This window comes from Coniosporium apollinis, assembly GCF_000281105.1.
Source record: "Coniosporium apollinis CBS 100218 chromosome Unknown supercont1.8, whole genome shotgun sequence".
Lineage (NCBI taxonomy): Eukaryota > Fungi > Ascomycota > Dothideomycetes > Coniosporium > Coniosporium apollinis.
This window is the reverse complement of record NW_006913270.1, coordinates 173,133-192,920: the sequence shown is the minus strand read 5'-3', so window position 1 is coordinate 192,920 and position 19,788 is coordinate 173,133. Positions and strand designations below refer to the sequence as shown.

Sequence of the window (19,788 nt, the reverse complement as noted above, 5' to 3'; positions counted from 1 at the left end):
AGGCAAGCAGTACGATCGTAAGTGGAACAACTATCCACGCCGGGACCGCCAGCGAAGAGGAGCGGTGGTAGAAGTATAAGAGCGTGGAGTTCCTTGTTGTTGATCTCAGTCGATCTCCAATTGTCAATACCTGTATCCCGAGAGTTGTGCATATGGCGCTGTGGCATGTACTAGGGTCGTCTACACACCCATGGTGCTTGCAGATGAGGCTGGCTAGAGGGTGGCGGCGTTTTGAGTTGATGCCATTTAATGATAATCATACGCTTTGTTACGTCTCTCATCCAAGAAAGTTGCATATCAATCGTGTTGTTCAACAAGGATCAATGAGCTTGCAATACGCAGTGTAACCGGCCATCAGGCACCGCCGTGATAAATCATGGTATGCAGCGTTTCATGTTGTCTTGACAACAGTCTTCATGCCTGGAGTGAATTCCGAGGCTGTAGAGCCGCAGCGGATGAATTTTCGTCCATATTGATGCCCCCTATGCTTCACTGGACGGCTCGAGGCTGGGGAGATGCGAGAACACCCCTCCAAACCAATACAATAATCCCTGAAAGCTATCAACCCCCCTCAATGAGTTTTCCGCCGAACCCGGCTCGTCTCCAGCCTCCACCTATCATGGCCGCTCCCGCCGACGGTTTTCTGAATCCGGCCGGCTTTGAGGCCGAACACTAATGCAGGCGCTGGCACGGCTTGTTTATCTCTAATATATGGAGACACGGTGGCAGGACCCGCCTATTCAACACATCATTCGAGCGATCTTAAGCAGGCTCATGCATAACGGCTTAGAGTCTTGAAGGAGTCCGAAGAGGCGTTGAACTAGCGTCGCGACTGCCGATGTGGCGTTCATCCCTGCATCGCCCATGAGCCTGGTACGAGATAGCAATAGCGATGCTTACTACACCATCATCTCCTCGTAAAGATGTCCAGCTGGACCTCATGGGACCTTGGCATTACTCTCTATCTTCGAATCCCTTCAGCAATCACATCGTAGCCTAAGATGTCCAGCTCGCGAGGTTGGCGCAAGCGGCTGGTGCTTACGCCAAGGATACTCGGTCTTACCTCCGTACTGTTCATGGCAAATCCTCTGGAATGCTAAAAGCGCTTTACGAGGTGGGTGAACATCCAGATGGAGTTGATCACCCGAGCGAGTCTCGTGATGATGCACTTGAATCTGTTTTATCAAGATTGGGGTCCGGTACGGCTTACGGCCCCCAACCAGTCCTCACCGGGCTGAGCGAGGAGGGTGTGGGTGCAGCCTCGACCACTTCGCCAAGACTCAATAGGTTAAGAGGATAAGCCGCTTCATGCGCAACATCTCTGAGTTGACAGTGTTAGACGAACAAGGGGAAGTATGTCGAAGGTTTGGTTGAACTTTCTTTGCGGCTCTAGACAGCCGCACTGGTCTCTTCATCTTATTTCTTATGGTTTATTCGTTGATGCAATTTGACTCTTTCTTACCTTTCGATCTTGACATTTCATCGGTGAGTTTGGATATACTGGGGCCCTACAATAGCCATCTGTCTTCAAGCGTACAGTGCTGTAGGCGGCAATCGAACCCTGTTGTGTATTTAGAGCCTGGTATGAGCGGCACGATCTACTACTGAGCGGACCAAGAGTGTAACTCAAGTACCACGAGCGAGCTGCCTCATGTTCGGACGAAAGCAGCTGGATTGCTAGAAGAGGCTACTTGGACGTATCGGTGGCCACCGGTGTTAGGGAGCTTCCTTTAGAAAGCTTTCGAGAGCCATCGTCGCTAGAGGCTGCTTTTGAGCCAAAGCTTTACTTTCGGTCGATGTAACCGTGAGCTGCTCAGTCCACAATTATCACGGCTACTAGCACCAACGCAGAAGACTAGGTATAAAAGGGTAGACGGATACAACGAAGCGTCGCCGGAGAGGTTCTTCAGCTCTTCTTCGAGCATGAACGGCCGGAATAGGGGCCATACTCTCACCAATGATGCCTGCTGGAAGCTCTGAAATCCAGGCAACAAGTACTGGAACAGTCGACCAGATCGTTCAGGTCCGTTGTTTATTTTGACCCTCGCAGTCACTATAACGTCAACACAGTATGTTGGAGCACTGCAACTGCTAGCACCTCGAATGCGGAGCAGGCTTGCCAATGCCTGACAGTCAAGTCCACTGGCCTTACATACATCATGCCTTGTCTTGTCGCCTATAGAGAAACGATAGAGCACAGTAGTCGAGTATAACACGACACACGTCGTGATAATTCGTCTTCTCCATATCAAGCATTTTAGCTTGCAACATAATACTGTGTGCAGTCCACGTTAACCCTGCTCAGCCAACATCTGGTACTGGCGACATAGCTTCAACTCTCTGGCCCGTCCATGTAAGGACTCCAAACCAGCCTTTTCGACTACCAATCGAGTTGTACAACGCCCCGACCTGACGGTTGTGCTTGTGGGGCTGGTTCCCCTTGAGGGCCTTGTCGGACCCGCTCCATCAACCCTCACTGATCTCAGAACCACCGCGTGGAACCCCCCGAGTGCTCCGCTGCCACTGTCCCAGTCTTCCTCACCCTGCATTCTTGCCGCCCCCCACACTCCCCTTCTTTGGCACCACGCCTGCACTAGTCGCCCCCGTCCCCGCCGCCGTGCCCACAACCCCCTTCCTCCTCCCCAACCCGACCATCCTCCTCACCCCCTCCCTAACAGGCACAACCGCCCACCTCGCAAACCACGGCGTAGCCGAGACACTAACCGCCAGCCGCAGCGGCAACAGCGCCTTGACAACCGCCCACGCCGTCGCAACCTCAACGACCCACCTGACGCCTCCCTCGCCAAAGCCCCAATACCCTTCCCTCCTACTCCCCTCCTCCCCCAACCACCCCTTGCGCCTGAAATACCGCCCAAACTTCTCCACGCCTGCCTGCACCCACGCGCCCTCGGAGATGTAGGGCGGCAGCCAGCGCGTGTAGTGGAATGTTGCCGCGAGCCCGATCAGCGGGACGACGGCGGTGAGTTCGTGCAGGAGGAGGAAGGCTGTTATGTGCGTCAAGGGCGCTGAGCGCAGCTTTTCTAGGTAGGAGCGCAGGAAGCGCGGGGTGCGTGAGACGGTGCGGTCGAGGCGGGAATGGGCTTTTGAGGGTTCAGGTTTGGCGGCGTTGAGGGATTGGGATTCGAGGATGTCGGCGGCGGGGTCGGTGGGGCGGGTGGAGGGGGGTTTGCTGGATGTGTTGCGGGCGCCGTGGCGGAGATGGGGGCGCAGGGAGGACGTGGGTTGGGAGGACCGGATGCGGAAGAGGGTTCGGCGGAACATTGGGATGGTGGGAGGTGCTCTGAGAGAGCTGGTGGTTTTAGCAGATAGTGGTGTAAATGTGGTGTTGATATCGAGGCGCGCGTAATCGTGTCAAACGTCATGCCGCGCGCGGGTGGGCGCGTTTAAACACACAGCGCTTCATTCATCCTTGCCTGGTATATTCCAGTGCTATAATAATACATGCAACTCCTTTCTTGAGGACCAGTCTGTAGTACGAGCAGTGAAATGCTTGTCTAACGAACAATGACTTGACACTCTACCCTCGATGTCTCCCAGAATGCTCATCACGCAACGCCACCAGACAACAACCAGCCAGCTCGCCTTTGCTGCTGTGGTACGATCTATCGACCAAAACTCGCTCAAATCAAAACATCCAGGAGCCTTCTGCCAACCCGCTCACTGCACTTGGTTCACAATCTCGGCAGCCTTAGTCAAACTCTCCACCATCTGCTGGCACTCCTTCCTCCTCCGAATCGTGTACTCGCTCTCCTTGAGCAAATCGTCCAGCTCCTCTGCCCTGTACATATTCTCTAGCAGCTCCCGCTGCATCTCCTCTTTCGTCATCGAGACGAGCTGGTACATGATTGCTTTCGGTACCATGTCGATCATTGTTCTGCGGACTATGTTGAAGTATGATGTTATGAGTAGCTCTGTTATATGTATTAGCATCGATTTTACTTGGAAGCATGGCGATGGCACTCACTGATAACCTCAACTTCCTGCGTCTCCTTCTCCGACAACGTCCCCGAAGCCTTCAACGTAGCTGGCGGAGGCTCCATAGCCGCCATCTTCTTCTTGTTTTTGCTCGCGAAGAAGCTACCAAAGAAGCCCGTGTTGTTATCACCGTCCAGCGATGGACTCGCTGACCTTGGCGGCACAGATGGCGGTAGCGGCTTTCCGGTCTTTGGATCCACTTGTGTCGGCCGCGCCGCATTGTGTCGCTCGTGCACGATCGCCATCGCGCGCGAACCGTTGATAAAGTCCGGATGTCCTGTGTTGATGTAGCATGACTCCATAGCTACCAGGTCCCGGACAAGCTTATTCGTTGGGTCCATGGCCCTCTTGAAGAACGCTATCACCACCGCGTGAAACTTCTCCTTAAGCGCCGGATAGCGTCGGAATGTTGGCTTAGTGAGGAGCTGTCCCAGTATTCGAACTAATTCGTCGTAGACCAAGGACACGCACTTCAGGCTGGGGTCTTCTAGCCGCTTGATCTGCTGTTTGACTACTAGTTCAAATGCGGTGGTGCCCACGAAGAGTGCGGGCGAAGAGCCGGAGGAGTTGTAGAGGACGGTGCGGATATCTACATCTTTAACTTGGTCGAAAGGATCGATGGCTTTCACGCCATTTGAGTAGAGCTCGTGATATACGAAGCTAATACGTGCACCTCCGGACAGCTCGATACTTGACAGCTCTTGGTTGTTCCCTTCCAACACTGACCGATACTCGTTCGAGAACTCTGTGATCATGTTGAGAACAATGTTTGAGCTGTTGCCTAGGAGGGAGTCGCCAAGAGATTGAAGCTCCGCACTGTACTTTTGAAGTGAAGACGCGATGCGCGCCTTGATGTCTGGTAGTGTCTGCTTGATGTGCATCATGAGAATCTGCGATATAGTGTTAGTTATACTTCTGCTTCACACTCTCATGTCAAAGTCGTACCAGATTGAGCTTTCGCGCCAGATAAGGCGTGCCGCAATACGAGCTCTTATTCCGGTATGCCTTGTGATTCTCGAAGAAGTTCTTCTCATGCTCCAGCGCGTACGAAATCGGCTTCCTAGTTTCGATATCCCTTTGCCCTCGGTTGACAACAGGTACGTAGCCTAGCCGTAGCGGGATGATGCGCCCAGCAAGAATATCCACGACGTCTGTGCCCTCGTCCATCAAATCCACCTTGGTGAGCACACCGATAGTGCGCTGACCCTCTGGATCCACCTCCCTTGCGAGCTTCAGCCCATCCGAGTTCGCCAAGTCGGTATTTGCAGCGGTGACGGCTAGTATTATCGCGTTCGGTTTGCTGATCTGCTTGAGCACCATATCCCTGATCTGCTTCTCAATATCCCTTGGCTGATCACCGACTGGGACCTTCGTCAACCCCGGAAGGTCGACGAGCGTGAGCGTCAGGACGTTAGGCGAGTATATCCGCAGGTTGATGGGCGCTGGTGAAATGCCCGCATTCCGACCTGTCTTTGACTCCGTTTCCCGCACAATCTCCTCCCTTATCTTGTTGAAGTCATAGAACTTCTGCCCCGGAATGTGGAGGAACTCGCCCCATTCGTCAAGGTTGGATTCTTTGTCCGTCGTCTGGATTTCTTCGCTGATGCCGTTTGCTTGCGCTTTGGGAGAGGCAGGGCGGTTGATGAGCTGCAGGATGAGCGGTCTTCGGGTCACGATACCAGTACCACGAGGTAGGCTGAAAGAAAATATGGTTAGCAGGCACTTTGACGTACGTTGCCGGTCGGGAGCTCCAGCTGGGACGCTCACAAGTCTCGACCGACGATGTTCTCCAGCACTGAGCTTTTCCCGCTCGACTGCGAGCCGACGACAGCGATCTGTGGTAGGTCTATGGGATTTTGGACCTGGGTCAGGCGTCAGCGTTTTCGTTCGGCGCATGTCTGCGGCGGCGGTATATAGGGCCAACGCACCCCTACTGTTGTGAACACATCTTGTAGCTTGTTGACGAGTGTGATAAGGCCCGGGTCGTTAACGTTGATACTGGTTGGGGGCAAAGCTGTTAGCGTTTGGAGGTCCGCTATGGTTGCTTGAGAACCTACGCAGATGGGTTGACTGCCATTGCTGGCTTTGTTGATAGGAACTGTCTGGCGGATTGCCGTGGTGTTTGTCAGGCGCAAAAGTTTTAGGCGCAAGCGGCGGAGCGAAAGGAGTGTACTTGTAGGTGTCTAGGGTTTTGGTGGGGTTATTGGGAGTCGCAAGCTGGTGATGTTGTTCCTGTCCAGTTCCGCGTATGCATGTGCCTTGTGCGTCAAGAGCGACGAGGATGCGAACGCCACATGTCACACTCAGCCACAGTTTCGTGGCCTTGGCCGCGTGGACGTTCAGAATGACTGCCTGGAATCTGATATTCGCGCAGAGTGTACAGCATGGCTTCAACGTGTTCACGAGAGTAGCAAGGAGAATTGCTATGATGCCGTTACTCTATCTACAACAGCAACAGCAGTGCGCCTCTCACAGATCCTTCCATTTGCTCTCTCTCTACTCATCGATGACCGACGCAAACTTCTCCTGCATCTTCTGCAAAAGATCCTCGTACTGCGATTCAGTCAGTAAGCATTTGTGGTCAAGGCAGGAAAATAGCTTGCCTTCTTCGTAACCTTCTCCTCGCCATCGCTAGGCAGCTCAAACTTCATATCTCGAAGGCCCTTCTGGATGTCACCAGTCGCCTCCCTGATCTTGTTCCAGCTCTGGCCCTGAGACACCGCCTTCTGTGATTCGTCGTGGAAGCCCATCATAAGCTTCATCATCCAAAACGTTTTCCAGAGCGGGCAGAACTGATCGTAGTCACTGTACCCATTCTGCTGGAGGAAATCCTCTTTGATCAATGTAGCAACGTCCAGAGTAATCTTATCGGGGTCACCAAGCGCAGATTTGCCGACTAGCTGCACGACCTGATCTAGATCCTCTGAGGTGGAGAGCAACTCCTTGACCTTGTCGCGCAGCCGGGGAAATTCGGGAATGTTCTCTTCGTAGTACTTGTTGAGGGCGTTGTTGTACTTGGTGTAACTCTGCGATGTGTTAACAGACGGGAAATGCTTCCTCTGCGCGAGCTTCTTGTCAAGACCCCAGAAGACCTGCACAATACCTAGGGTACTGCTAGTGACTGGGTCGGAGAAGTCTCCTCCCGGAGGGCTAACGGCGCCGACGATACTGACACTGCCCTTTCTGTCAGGGCTACCCAAAGCGGTAACACGCCCGGCACGTTCGTAGAACGAAGCCAGTTTTGCGCCGAGATAAGCAGGGAACCCTTGGTCAGCAGGCATCTCTCCGAGGCGACCAGAAATCTCACGAAGGGCCTCTGCCCACCGCGATGTGGAATCTGCCATCATGGCAACATTCTTGCCCTGGTCACGGAAGTACTCGGCAACAGTGATACCTGTGTAAATGGAGGCTTCCCGAGCAGCGACGGGCATGTTTGATGTGTTGGCGATGAGAGTGGTACGCTTCATGATGGGTTCTTTCCGGCCCTCGATCTCAATAGATAGCTTTTGCAGTGTTAGTAGATGGTTGCTCGTAACTTCTTCAGCTCGCACATACCTCTGGGAAATCCATCAACACTTCCGCCATCTCATTACCCCGCTCTCCACAACCAACGTAAACGATGATGTCGCTGTTCGAGAACTTCGACAGAGACTGGCTGATGACAGTCTTACCGCAACCGAAAGCACCGGGAATGCAGACAGTGCCCCCCTGTACGCTGGGGAACAAGGCGTCGAGCACACGTTGGCCGACAATGAGCGGTTGATCGGAGGAGAGTTTCTCAGTGGAAGGCCGGGGCACACGGACTGGCCAATTGTGCATCATGCCGTACTCCGTCTTCTTTCCATCAAATTCAACCTCTAGGATCTTCTCATCGACAGTGTAGCTGCCTTTCTCCGCAATCCTGGTGATGGTGCCTCGTGCCCTGGGTGGTAGCAAGATCTTGTGATCGTTCAGGAGAGTGTTCTCGAATACGCTGCCAAATACATCGCCTCCGGTGATGTGATCCCCAACCTTTAGCTTCCCGGGCGTGAAGTCCCATTTTCTCTCGCGGTCGAGTGAGGGTACAGCGATGCCGCGTGGGATGTAAATGCTGTTTGATACGTCGGAGATACTTCGAAGGGGACGTTGAATGCCGTCGTAGATGGTCTCCATAAGACCTGGGCCAAGTTCGACGGAAAGCGGCTTCCCGGAGCGGAGTACGGGGTCACCAACCGTGACACCGGCTATGATGTATCTGCATTAGCTTGTGATAGCAGGTATTTAGGTTGCGATTGCATACCAGTCTCCTCATAGACCTGTACAGTGGCCTTGTCCTGATCGATTCGGATGACTTCTCCCACGAGCATGTCATGACCAACTTGTACCTACAACAGTTAGATCTGTGTATGTCCTGGGAGCCGACTCCTCTTACCAGCTCGTACATGGCACACCCTATCATGTTCTCTGCCACAATGACGGGACTGCAGCTTATCAGTAGCCGTCAAGTCCGAGCGAAGCGCGGCAACGTACCCGGAGACTGAGAAGATCTTGCCTGTAGAAGCCATGTTAATCTCCAACTTCTGCATTGAGACATAGCACAGGTAAGGCTAGGGTGTTATCACTTACCCATGTTCTCCTCTGACCCACCCTCGCCTTTCTGGACACCACTTTGCTATGTGCAATCAGCCATTACTACTCCAACCGAGTCGGTGACGCCGGAAGCTTACAGAAGCCATCTTCGGTGCTGGAGAAGGTGCAACGGTACTCGAGGCGCGAGAGGGGTATCTAGGTCGAGCGCGATAGAGCTCTGGAGACGGCGCTGGAGACGCTGGAAGTGGGACTTGGATGGCTTGGCCCTCCTCCGCTGCGGGCAGTGTGGGTGATGACCTGGAAAGGCTGTCGATGTTCTTCTTGGTGATGAGATCAAGCAGTGAAGGACGATGCTTGAGGCGAGGTCGAAGTCCGAGCATGCACCTCTAGTCCAGTGGCTGCACTAGAAGATGGTGTGGTGGTTGATCTCACCTGCACAGACAGCTTCGTCACAAGAGCGCTACTTCCAATGATCCCTGCCGCTCGCTTGGTGGAGCTTCACTGAAGACGTCGTTGGAACTTGTCTACCTCATATTTTTGAACAATTTGTCTTATAAACGGTCATTCTGTATTACCTTCTGCTACGGGGTCGCCACATTACCGTAGCAGACATCTTTGAGGGGGAAATGTAGGTGGCTGTCATCGGGTGGACTTGAGGGAGTGATTATGGTCACGCAGTCTTGCATCGGCTTCAATTTCTCTAGCAGACCTAAGCCTTATTTCATGCCAGGTGTCACGACGCTTGCGGCATTTGTCTACAGCTTCAAGTATAACTAAACAGAATGCTCCAAGCAGTCAGGGAGTACATAATCAGATAAACCTACATAGGGTTCTTCGCCGCGCTACCTACTCATCAGCATCGCAACGGGTTGAATATTGGGCCCTTCGAATCCAAAACTCGCAATCAAGCAAATGCATAGTCAGCACTGCCTAGGTAGGTCTCCAGTCTCTGATCATACACCAAATACTTCCTTTCCTCTAAGCTCTATCGGTCGACGCTTCATGCTTCCACGTAGTCAAACATGCCCTTAAACAGCACTAGTCAAGATGCTTGCTATCAGCATCGGGTTTCCAAGACGCATTATCGGTACCTTGCGGTGACGAGTTTTAGCAGCAGCCATGAAAGTAATTAAATCCTCATCACGGGCCATCAACGGCGCTCATCAACCACTCTACGGATTTGCCTTCTGGTGGTTCCCGGATCTCGTCTGGACCGACTACTTCGATGCTTTTCCTTGCCAGTTTCCGCCAGGCACGAACCACACCAGTCAGTCAGAATTTCGATTGCATTGTCGAGACTACGGCGCGCGTTTCGGAAAAGCTTATGCACCAGTTGGCGGACAAGCCAACCGCTAGGCCCACGCACAGAATGACACCAAACCAAGATACGAGCGGGTATGGCTATAGGCAATCGAACACGTTACAACCGTACTCCACATTCGCTTAGCTATCCTACGCACCCTCTACGCACATCTTTTGTTCCGGTTCAAGCTCCGGCCGGGAGTGATTCTGTGGTGCGGTTGTCGGCCGTCGTTTATGGTGACATTCTTGCATCCACTTCGTGGCAGCGGAAACGCTACAACATCTGTAATCAACATCAAGGTCCGGGACCGTTAACGCAGTCGGCTGGCTCTGGAGAGCCAAGCTCCACGACGCTGCATGGTAGACGATAATCCTCTATCAAAACCCGCTCTATTCGCTTCCGACCACCTCACTGGCCCGTCGTCATCGTCCTCCAATATCTGGGAAGATGTTCTACCCGCAGAGCATCAGACATCCACCACGAATGCTAAACGCCGGCACAGCTCATCAAAGTCGTCCACAGACTCACCAGAGACCCGCTGTAGGCTGCTTATTTAGCAGCTCTGGTTCTTGAGGCTCTTGTCCACCCTGTGTCTAGCATCACATCGCCATAAGGGCAAAAATTTAAGGGCCTCGGCCGGGATAGGATCGCAGTCGCTATCTCTTTACCACCTCGAAGGCTGTCTGCCACGGTATTGTTCTGCATCAGAGCAGCTAGAAGCTCGACCAGTGGAGCAACATCATGACACGGCTAGAAAATCGTTATCAATGAACGCCGCTAATCAATACTACCTACCATCAGCGTTGACCGGCAGACTCCATCAGCAGTACCTTGTGATGGTGCACTTCACGAACCCATTTATCGTCATCATCACCGGAAATCAGCACGTCAACATTGGCCGCGACGAAGTGGATGAGGATGACGGGCTTCTTGCGTCTCTGAAAGGCGTGGACTGTTGCAACCTTAATCCGCGACGTTCTGGCGTGTCGGATAGCGCGCACCAGCTCATCGCAGTCATGCCCGTGCATGGAGATTACAGCGATCTCGACAGGGGAAAAATCCGCGCGGAGGACTGGCAAACGTGGCCCAGATGTCCTGGACGCTGCTCGACATTGCCTGGTCGCCGTATCTGTGCTTCAAGCCTTTGTTGAAACCAGAACTTGTCCTTGAGCAACGAAAGGAGCGTCTGGGGCTCGCACTCCTCGTCGGTGGGTCACCCATCACCGGCGAACTCTGATGTCGTTCTCAACCGCCTTAACGCAGTGATCTACGGAGAGAATCGTCGAACTCGAGTAGAGAGAACATGGAGAACGAACCGACGGGAAGCAAATAGCTCCTAGAAACCGGGACTGCTCAGATCGATTGTTGGAAGACGTTCAGTGAGCAGTGAGACTGGATGGATTGTTGGAAGACGTTCCAGTAAGACTAGAAGAGTTGCTGGAAGATGTTCCAGTAAGACTAGGAGAGTTGCTCGAGTGATGGTTTTTAGCAGCTTGTACTCGGGGTCTTTTTATTTTATTTTTGGAGGCCGGAGCCCAAGCAAAGGAGAACCAAGAGAGCAAGTGCGAGACCGGAATCGCGAGAGGAGACCGGAGACTAATAGTAATCTACACCCTTGTAGCGCTTCGACTGCATCGTGATTAAAGCCGCCGCATTAACGGCGGTCTGACGCCGCGGCTGCCCAGTTGCTGTGCTATACAAACCTACCAGCTACTATACACAGGGAAGCGGGGTTGAGGCCGAATGTGGTGTGTTATCTCTTGAGTATTCTATAGTTGCCATGGGCGAACTGCAATCGACATCCTCGTTGGAGCAGAATTCTGTATGCATACCTGATAGCCTAGCGGTCGCCGTCCAAGCTACCGCTGGCAGTGGAAACGCCGCCACTGTTGGAATTGTCTCTACAACTTTCTTTAACCTTTCTGCCCATTGTGCGGTCATCTTCAGTCTTTCCCGCGTGAACAGAGACGAGCCATGACATTGTGCCGCATTTGGTTCAATTCGTCGCGCGTGAATTGCCGCGTGGCTGCTTCTCTCGGAGTCATTCTGAGCGACCGCTGCCAAATGCAATTGTTGATCAGGTTGATAGCCTCTTGCTTCGTGTCTCCATCAGCGACCCAGCCCTTGGTTATCTGGAGCTGTTGGTGCCCGTAATCTTGCCTCTGAAAGTACTTCTTCAGGACACGGACCCGCTAGAAGTATTGCTTTGTGGGCTTTCCGGTTTCAATTGCCGGCGTGCAAGAGGAGTTCAAGTTCATTCCGTAAGGTGTCCTGAACGGCAAGGGCCTCACGTCACACTTGATCAGAAACCTTTGTGTGCGCAATGACCTTCTAACTTGACGTTGATAGCAGCATTAGCTGAGGGGATGAGGTTAGCAAAGAGTCGAGAACCGAACCGCCACAGGGACAACCAGGGATGTTCTGTATCGATGGATCATTGCTACTCTTCCAGGCTATAGCATACACAGACCCGATGAAATAATTCATAGGGTGCGACGAACCACAATGATCGAAGCTCACTGCGTCGTTGTCGTTGACCTATAAATGAGAATTTAGCGAGTCCAAGGTGGGGAAGCGGCGCGCCTTTGATAAGCCTCTTATAGGCCACTCGTCTTCTGCTGTTCGGAGCGGACCGAATTGGTTTTGGTATCTGGCTGTAACGGGCCCGGTCTCCGAGTCTGGTATCTCCTCGCTATCTCTTCGCCTCTTAGACGGCGGCGGGATACAAGTGGTGTATGTAACAGCGGAAGATACAGGCATGTGTACGGGGTCCTTGCGTACTATTCTCGGCACGCCGTTCTCGATCCTCGTCGAAAGTATTTTGGCGAGGGTGCTGTCGTGGGGCAGTGGCTTGTCTTCGGCTATCGCAATTCCTCCACTACTCTTAAGGCCCCTGAGAAACTACCCGATTTGTTCGGTGCTGGCACCTCGGAGGCGGCCCACCAGTCGTCCTTGCTGCAGGATCTTGCCGTGCGTGATGCCGTGTTCAGAGAGGCTGTATGTCCTCGCCTCGTCGCCTCCATCAAGGTTGACTCGTCGAACTCGGAAGCGGACGTCTCCTTCATTGTTAGCTCGAGCAACGACAACATAGGTAGGCGCCACGTTTGCCGGTTGCATAACTCGTTGTGCTATGCCGACCACAATAGCAAACTCCCACCCTGCAAGGTTAAGCAGATTTGTCTAGCGCTTATTTGCTAGAAGGTCGAGGCGAGCCGGCCTGGCGACAATTGGTGTAAAGCTAATACGGCTGTAGGGTCCGCTTAGGGGCCTCACCAATCTCTTCTTCCACACCGGCCGGTGTTGGGGTTTGAGGCGCTAGGTTGCGGAACGTAGGTGAATTGGGGGGCGTGTCTCTCGTCCTCGTTGTCCCCCCTCATCGCTTCTCGTCCAACCAATCGAGATGTCCACATACAAGCGCGATCCTGCAATTGATGGTCTACATGTACGAGACTTCGTTACCTATCATCATGCGTTGCCTTGTTAGTAAAGAAACACTCCGCGTCCACGCCCAGTCGATCCAGAAAGAAACGCTCTGGCGCGCTTCTGATGTTCTTGTACACCTAAAACCTATCGAACTAGGTAGCAGGATATTAGATGAACGATGGATTGGATACCTTGCGCGAGAATTTTTCCAGGGTCGGCGAAGTATTGAACACTCAGATTCCCCACGGCGAAACACTTGCTTGGTAGTTGCTGCTGCTTGTCGGCACGCCCGGAGCAGCCGCCTTCCAATGCCGCGGAAGACGTATGTAATACATCCTGCAAACAACATTACTAGAGACGCCGAATCCCGGCACACGGCGGACAATGCCGGCGAACACGAAGTGGTAGATGATGAGACGCAGTTCGATGGGAATTTCCAGGAAGGTTGCGGTGAGGGTTGGAATGATGTCATCCATTTGGATTGGGACTGCTTCAATCTTTGCTGCTGTTCTGCTGTCCATTACTCTAGGCAATTCAAGCGTAGTCAATTCCGATGTATGCGAGTTAGAATGGTCTGATGTGAGCGCGTCAAGGTGTCGGACGTGGTCGTCCAATGTCTTTGAGAAACAGTCCACATCGTCGATGTATGCTTTAACCGAGGTCCGTAAGGGTCGAAGCATGTTGTCTAGGCTTCTCTGTACGTACTGTACTGAGTTACAATACCCCATGAGAGCGACCTTGAGGATCTGTTGGCCTCGGTGGCTGTTAATTGCGAACTTCCATTGGTCTTGTTCAGCCACCATCCATTGGCAGAAGAAGCTCACGGGTAGGGTCTATATTAGTGTTGGTGCGGTCAGTCTTGTACCCTTGTTGGTAAATACAGACAATTACACACCTTGAGCGAGATAGCCGCCTCCACCGTGGAGATAAAGGAGCAACCCTTTAAGGCCGAGATGAGACTGGCTTAGAGAGGTACTGGGTAGCTATCACTAACGGATATCGCGTTTAGTCCTCGGGTGTCAACCACGGCTCGAGATTTCCGTTGGACTGTCCCATACTTTTGAGGGATGGTGCGCAGACGACGAAGACAGGGAATCCGATAGGGTTGGTTCGTTTCGACCATTCTTCGGACGCGTCGCGCAGGTAGTGTGTGACATCGGATCACCGGACGGATGAACACGTCGACCTTAGACTGCTGCTGTGCCTGAGGTGAAAGGCACTCGTCGAGTGTAAGAACGGTAACATATGAGTGGCTTTGAACCCAGCGTGGTACTCCGACTCCACTCGCGTCTCTCCATCTTGTTGACTGAGGATTATTTCCTCTGTAGAGGATCAACTCAAGGTCATGTGCTTTCTCCAGCCCTCCATAATATCTCTTCTGGTCTTGGTTGCTTGCACGAATGTAGTGTGTATTTTTCCAATGACTTTGGGTTGGTCTTCTAACTGCCCCGTGCTTGATAGCGGGACAGGACCTGTCGAAATTGCAAGGTAAACGAAGGGCGCCGGTGTCAACCCTCTGAGCGCTGAGTCCGAAGAGCCATGCGGTCAATTGGACTGGAGACTAAGTGACGTGGGGTTCTGACGTGCCTCGTCGATACAAGGGCTAATGAGGCTTTGGGGAGAACAGCTCACTGTATACTGACAGCCACTTGTGTTCAAACTTTCTTGCTCAGGTTGTTCGATGTGTAGTCCGTGGTGTGTTTGGTTGTTATTGTATCCAATCGTGCTGTTGCTAGTAGTTACGCGTAAAGCAGCTATGCTAATTCTAGCGTTGCTTGTAGCAGTGATGCTCGTACTTATGCTGCCCATACTTCTGTTGTTTGTAACGGTATGGCCCGTGATTGTGTTGCTCGTAACTGCGTTACTCGTAGTCGTGTCATTCGTGGGTGTGTTACTTCCACTCTTCCGTGGACAAGCTGTGATTGTTGCAGTTGTGAAAGCCAGACCGCATGTTCGTAATTTCTCGAGAGCTAGGCATAGTTCGGCTTCGATCGGCCTGGTCGGGCTTTGAAAGCCGGCGCATGATCACTGACAAGAGTAGCGTACTTTCCGCCTTTCCCCTGAAGATGAGTGCGATGGAAATGCTCGACTAGTAATCCGGTAGCCTCCCCAAGTTATGAAATCAGCAGGAAGAGTTCTGCAAGACTCCGGGAGTGGATGAGAAGAGGGCAGAGTGGAAGCGTCCGGGATTCGATTTGAGATAGGGATATGTATTGGTTTAGATCATGTGTCCTCAAAAAAGCAAGCGCACTGCGGAGACATGGCACAGCTTACACAGCAGAACAATTCTCTCTACATCCGCATTGCCCACGTTGCGAGGACTGACTCTGAGCCAATGAAGAGAGCTCCGGGAAGAGAGGACGGACAAGAAAGAAGCAAGTAATAAAACGCATTGACAGCATGGAGATCGAAGTTGAACAATAGCCCTATTGACATACTCCTTTTCCTGTTCCGCAGATAAAAAAGAATCTGAGGCCACATCCAAACATATCCCAGCCGTCGCGATCAAATTCCACCCCTAGAGAAGAGTGTCAAAAAGATCGTGTATATGAAGCGCTTCCCAAATCCAATAAAGCACCTTGCCGCTTCCCGGAAAAAATAGAAGATGGGCATATACACCATGATCGAACAACCGCCCCGTCGCTCGCGGTACCACTCCCTCCTTCCCTCCCAGCAAGCCCGAAAAGAGGGCCCACTCACAGCCCCACCTTCTCAGCCTTAACATCAACCATCACGACCTCCCTCCCCCGTCCATCTCCCTGCTCCTCTGCCGCCGTCCTCTCACCTCCCTTTTCGGCCCCTTGATCGGGCCCACCAGCCCCACCGCTCGCCCCAATCCTCTCCAACCACGCCTCCGCGCTCCCAATTGTGCCCTCAACCGTAAGACTAACCTGCGCCATCATATCCAGCCCCTCCTTCGCAAACGCGAGCATGCGGTTCGTTCTCCTCACCGTCTCGCTCGAGCCCGCCGCGGCGCTCTCCCGGCTATGCTGGCTTGCGAGGCGCCAGCGCTCTGGCACGGACAGCAGCTGGGACCGCACGAAGTTTGCTGCGTTGGTTGGGAGCGCGCCGCCGGTGTAGCGGGACACGGTATTCACGACTGTTTTGAGCGTGTTCAGGATGTCGGTGCTGAGGGCTTGGATGCGGGCTGCGAGGCGGGCTGCTTCGTCTTCGGGGGCGGGTCGGGGTTCTGCCTCAGCGCCGTCGGCTGTAGTGGGCTGCTGCTGCCTTTGCTGCCCGTTTGAAGAAGCCGCACACGCGCGCTCGTAGTCCTCAAGCACGAGCCCCAGCGCCCTCATCACGCTCCCCAGATGGTTCGTCGCGCGCCGCAGGATCCCGAGGCAGTATTTCAGGCTCTTGAGACTGGTATCGCTCATCGCGACGCCGAGGCCTGACGTCGTCATCATGAGCTGCGTGGACCAGTGGGCAGGACGGCGGGTCTGGGCGTGTTCTTGCTCCTGCGAATCCTCTTCCTCAGGCCGTGGGCTGCGCTCCTCGTACTGCGGAGACCGGTTGTCGTCGTATGCGGGGAGCGACTCGGTGGTTGAGTCGCGCGAGGAGGTGCGTGGGCGCGACAGCGGAATCAGGGGACCGCGCTCGATGTCCATGGCCATATCATCCTGCGCGTCCGGAGACCGTGCGACGCGCCGTCGTTTGTGTCGGTCTTCATCCGCGTCACCGCGTTCCAAGTCACTGGGCCGGCGGCCCACGTCTCCGAGATACCGCCGTAGTCCCCCTTCGACACCTGTGCGTCGCCCGACGGCCCCGACGGTGTTGGCAACGGGGGAGCCGATGTTCCGCTCCAGGTAGGTCGCGCTGGCTTGGACGAAGCGCGGGGTGTAGGATTTGGTTGTTTCGTAGGCGGAGAGGGAGCCGTTGATTGTGCCGCCGAGCCAGGGGTGGGAGGTTGTGAGGAGCTGGAGGAGGGGCTCGGGCTCTTGGATGTGGGACATTGATGCGTGGCGGGTGTGGCTGGTGGGCGACGATTGCGAGGGCAGGGTTACGCTGCGGTTGGAAGGAGAGCGGACGAATTCTGTGGTGTGGTAAGCGTCTGTTCGGCCAATGCGACGTAGGAGTCGCGTGGAAGTCGGTGCAAAGCAAGCCGGACGGCGAGTAGCAGCGGGACCTCCACTGGCCGTAAACGTGTATAACGACAGCGCCATTGCGTACCTGGATTCCCAAGTCCTGAGAGTGCTTCCGCAGCAATGCGCACATCCGGGTCTTCTATCGACACCACGCTCGGCGCCCTGTTGCCCAGCTCGTCCATGCTCATTATGCTCTCTCTCGGACTGCTGATGTCCATCTCCGTTGATGACCGTGGTACTGCTGACGGCACGCGCGGAAAGTCATTGTGGTGTAAGGCAGGTGAGTTGCGCCAGTCGACGGTCGAGTGTAGCGTCGGGCCATTGTAGCTGTGGTTGGGTGCATGGGCGGTGGACTCAGGTAGTCCTAACGATCTGAGGTCCGGTAGGTGTATAGACTGTGTCGCATTGCCTCGTGGAGGCGCCAGCTGCGGCACCGAGGGCAGCTGAAGCGATTCGGGGTCGTGGGAGTAGGCTGGCGGGCGCTCCTGCTGGAGCGACATCGCGATCCAGCGAAGCCGATCCTCGGGTGACGTCGAGGAGCACGGAGAATTGGAGACGGATTGTGCAGCAGCTCTCGCAGGTCGCACGCTACTGTCAACTGCGCTGGCTTAAGAGGCTTCTTCTGCGATCGCTTTTCGCTCTTGAAGGCATTCGCAGGGCGGGAAGGGAGGCTTCTGGCTTCGGAAGCAAGAGCGAGACACGGGGCGGTTGAAGAGGAGCATTCATCGTCACATGCAAAAAAGCCAAGCGCTTCGACCAGCAGAAAAAGAACCTCCAAGTCACCTAACAGTCTCTTTGCGCCGGTACAGATGCTGCACGCTTTCTCCTTGTCTGACCGGGAAGGGTGCACATGTCAGGTACCAATTCGATGCGCTTCTTCCCGGCTGGCAAGAGGTTGATAAACTCTGCTGCCATTGACACAGGACGGCCTGCCAGATCATGTGGCTGTCATGTGGCTGTCATGTGAAAGTCACGATGCGCCGCTCTGCGCCCCCATCTTCTGATACCGAGGACGTCCTTGCCGGCGATCCAACAACGGTTCGGTCAGAATGAGAACCACGCCCTAACATCGGAGTGTGCACAGCGCCCATATGCCGATCCTTAGTACGATACGCACGTGATATACATGCAGAATATACACTTGTACTCCTACTGTCGAAGCTCGTTCCAGAACTTGATAGCACCGTTGTTCTCCCCTTCAGGTCTCTGAGTCCTTACAACGTCCGCTGCGGCGTCGATTCTCTGCTCGAGCAGGCGAACGATTTCTTGGGTATTGTGGCCTGTGATATCAGGGACAAGCTTCAAGCCGTGCCACACAGGTATCCATTTCCGCATGTACCCAGGTGCCTCCTTCACATTCTCTGGTGCCGGCGGTATAGCCTTCTGCAGTGAAGTCGTCAGCCATCGAGCCCATAAGCAATAGTGGACCATGCACTCACCTCAGCGCCGCCCTGGTGCTCTATAGCCGCAAGCAACCTCTCCGTATACATCCTAACCTTCCCATCATCATCAAACCTGTCCTCAAACCTCGTCGCCAGCACCGCCGACAGCTCAACCAGGACCCCAATAACCGCCGCGCTCGCCCTCGGATCCGACTTTCCGACCCACGCCCGTCCACAATGCTCCGGCTGCTCCATCCACGCAGCTACCTGCTCCGCATAACTCAGCGCCTTCTTCGTATGCTCTTGCCCCCATTTATGCACCACAGCCAGATCCACGATCCCCGCCAGCACCGTCTCCAGCACCCCCTGATCCCCCAGACTCAGCCCCGTATGCTCAACCCGCTGCAGCGCCTGCAGCACCACCGCCTGCCGGCCCGCCATGTTGGCCCGCCGCACGAACTTCTGCAACCACGCGCTCTTGAGCTTCCGCTTCGACGACTTGAAGCCCTCCAGCATGGTCACGATGTTCGCCCAGTCCTGCTTTGATTGCGCGGCGGAGAGCGCGGCGTTGAAGATTGGCCAGGTGCGCGGGAGGTCGCGCACGCGGTTGAGGTGCTCGAGGGGGATGTCTTCGCCGCCGATGGAGGCGTAGACGGGCTCGGTCGGGCTGGAAAGCCGGGGGATGTAGACGGGCTTGTAGATTAGGTCGAGTTGCTCGCGGTTGAGGTGCGCGGGGAGGAAGATCTTGGTGCGTATTGTGGAGAGGACAGAGTTGAGTTCGGTGTTGAGGGTTTCGATGAAGGTGGGGAGGCCGCCTGGGGGGATGGTGGTGTTAATTGTCTATCATAGGGAAAGGATAGGGTGCGGGTGCTTGCCATGCTTCTGACGGCGAGCGCTCGAGGTGAACGCGCGCCTAGGTGCTGCAACGAATTCGGCATTCCGTATGCAGGTCCGGGCGGCCGCCCGTGAGCAATGGGATGGTATACTCATTGCTGAGGTGGTGGAAGATGGAGCTGGCAGAAATGCCGCC

At 54.3% G+C, this 19,788-nt stretch overlaps 5 protein-coding genes across 5 annotated transcripts; all 5 read right to left on the bottom strand.

Moving 5' to 3' along the window:
* Positions 1-2,538: 2,538 nt before the first annotated feature.
* W97_02201 (uncharacterized protein) lies at positions 2,539-3,282 on the bottom strand (the record flags this gene model as incomplete). Its single annotated transcript, XM_007780102.1, has 1 exon — positions 2,539-3,282. The coding sequence occupies one exon, from the start codon at positions 3,280-3,282 to the stop codon at positions 2,539-2,541; it is 744 nt and encodes a 247-aa protein (XP_007778292.1).
* A 396-nt stretch (positions 3,283-3,678) lies between these two features.
* Positions 3,679-6,073, bottom strand: W97_02200 (vacuolar protein sorting-associated protein 1; the record flags this gene model as incomplete). The annotated part of the gene is made up of 6 exons (XM_007780101.1): positions 3,679-3,932; positions 3,986-4,886; positions 4,942-5,692; positions 5,764-5,858; positions 5,925-5,994; positions 6,054-6,073. The coding sequence occupies 6 exons, from the start codon at positions 6,071-6,073 to the stop codon at positions 3,679-3,681; spliced, it is 2,091 nt and encodes a 696-aa protein (XP_007778291.1).
* A 419-nt stretch (positions 6,074-6,492) lies between these two features.
* Positions 6,493-8,711, bottom strand: W97_02199 (V-type proton ATPase catalytic subunit A; the record flags this gene model as incomplete). The annotated part of the gene is made up of 8 exons (XM_007780100.1): positions 6,493-6,549; positions 6,612-7,499; positions 7,552-8,219; positions 8,276-8,360; positions 8,408-8,456; positions 8,506-8,527; positions 8,602-8,647; positions 8,703-8,711. 8 exons carry the CDS (start codon positions 8,709-8,711, stop codon positions 6,493-6,495), a joined length of 1,824 nt encoding a protein of 607 aa, XP_007778290.1.
* Positions 8,712-15,987: 7,276 nt separating this feature from the next.
* On the bottom strand, positions 15,988-17,876 carry W97_02198 (uncharacterized protein; the record flags this gene model as incomplete). The annotated part of the gene is made up of 2 exons (XM_007780099.1): positions 15,988-17,324; positions 17,462-17,876. 2 exons carry the CDS (start codon positions 17,874-17,876, stop codon positions 15,988-15,990), a joined length of 1,752 nt encoding a protein of 583 aa, XP_007778289.1.
* Positions 17,877-18,525: 649 nt separating this feature from the next.
* W97_02197 (uncharacterized protein) lies at positions 18,526-19,748 on the bottom strand (the record flags this gene model as incomplete). The annotated part of the gene is made up of 3 exons (XM_007780098.1): positions 18,526-18,759; positions 18,816-19,573; positions 19,646-19,748. The coding sequence occupies 3 exons, from the start codon at positions 19,746-19,748 to the stop codon at positions 18,526-18,528; spliced, it is 1,095 nt and encodes a 364-aa protein (XP_007778288.1).
* Between the last annotated feature and the right edge of the window lie 40 nt (positions 19,749-19,788).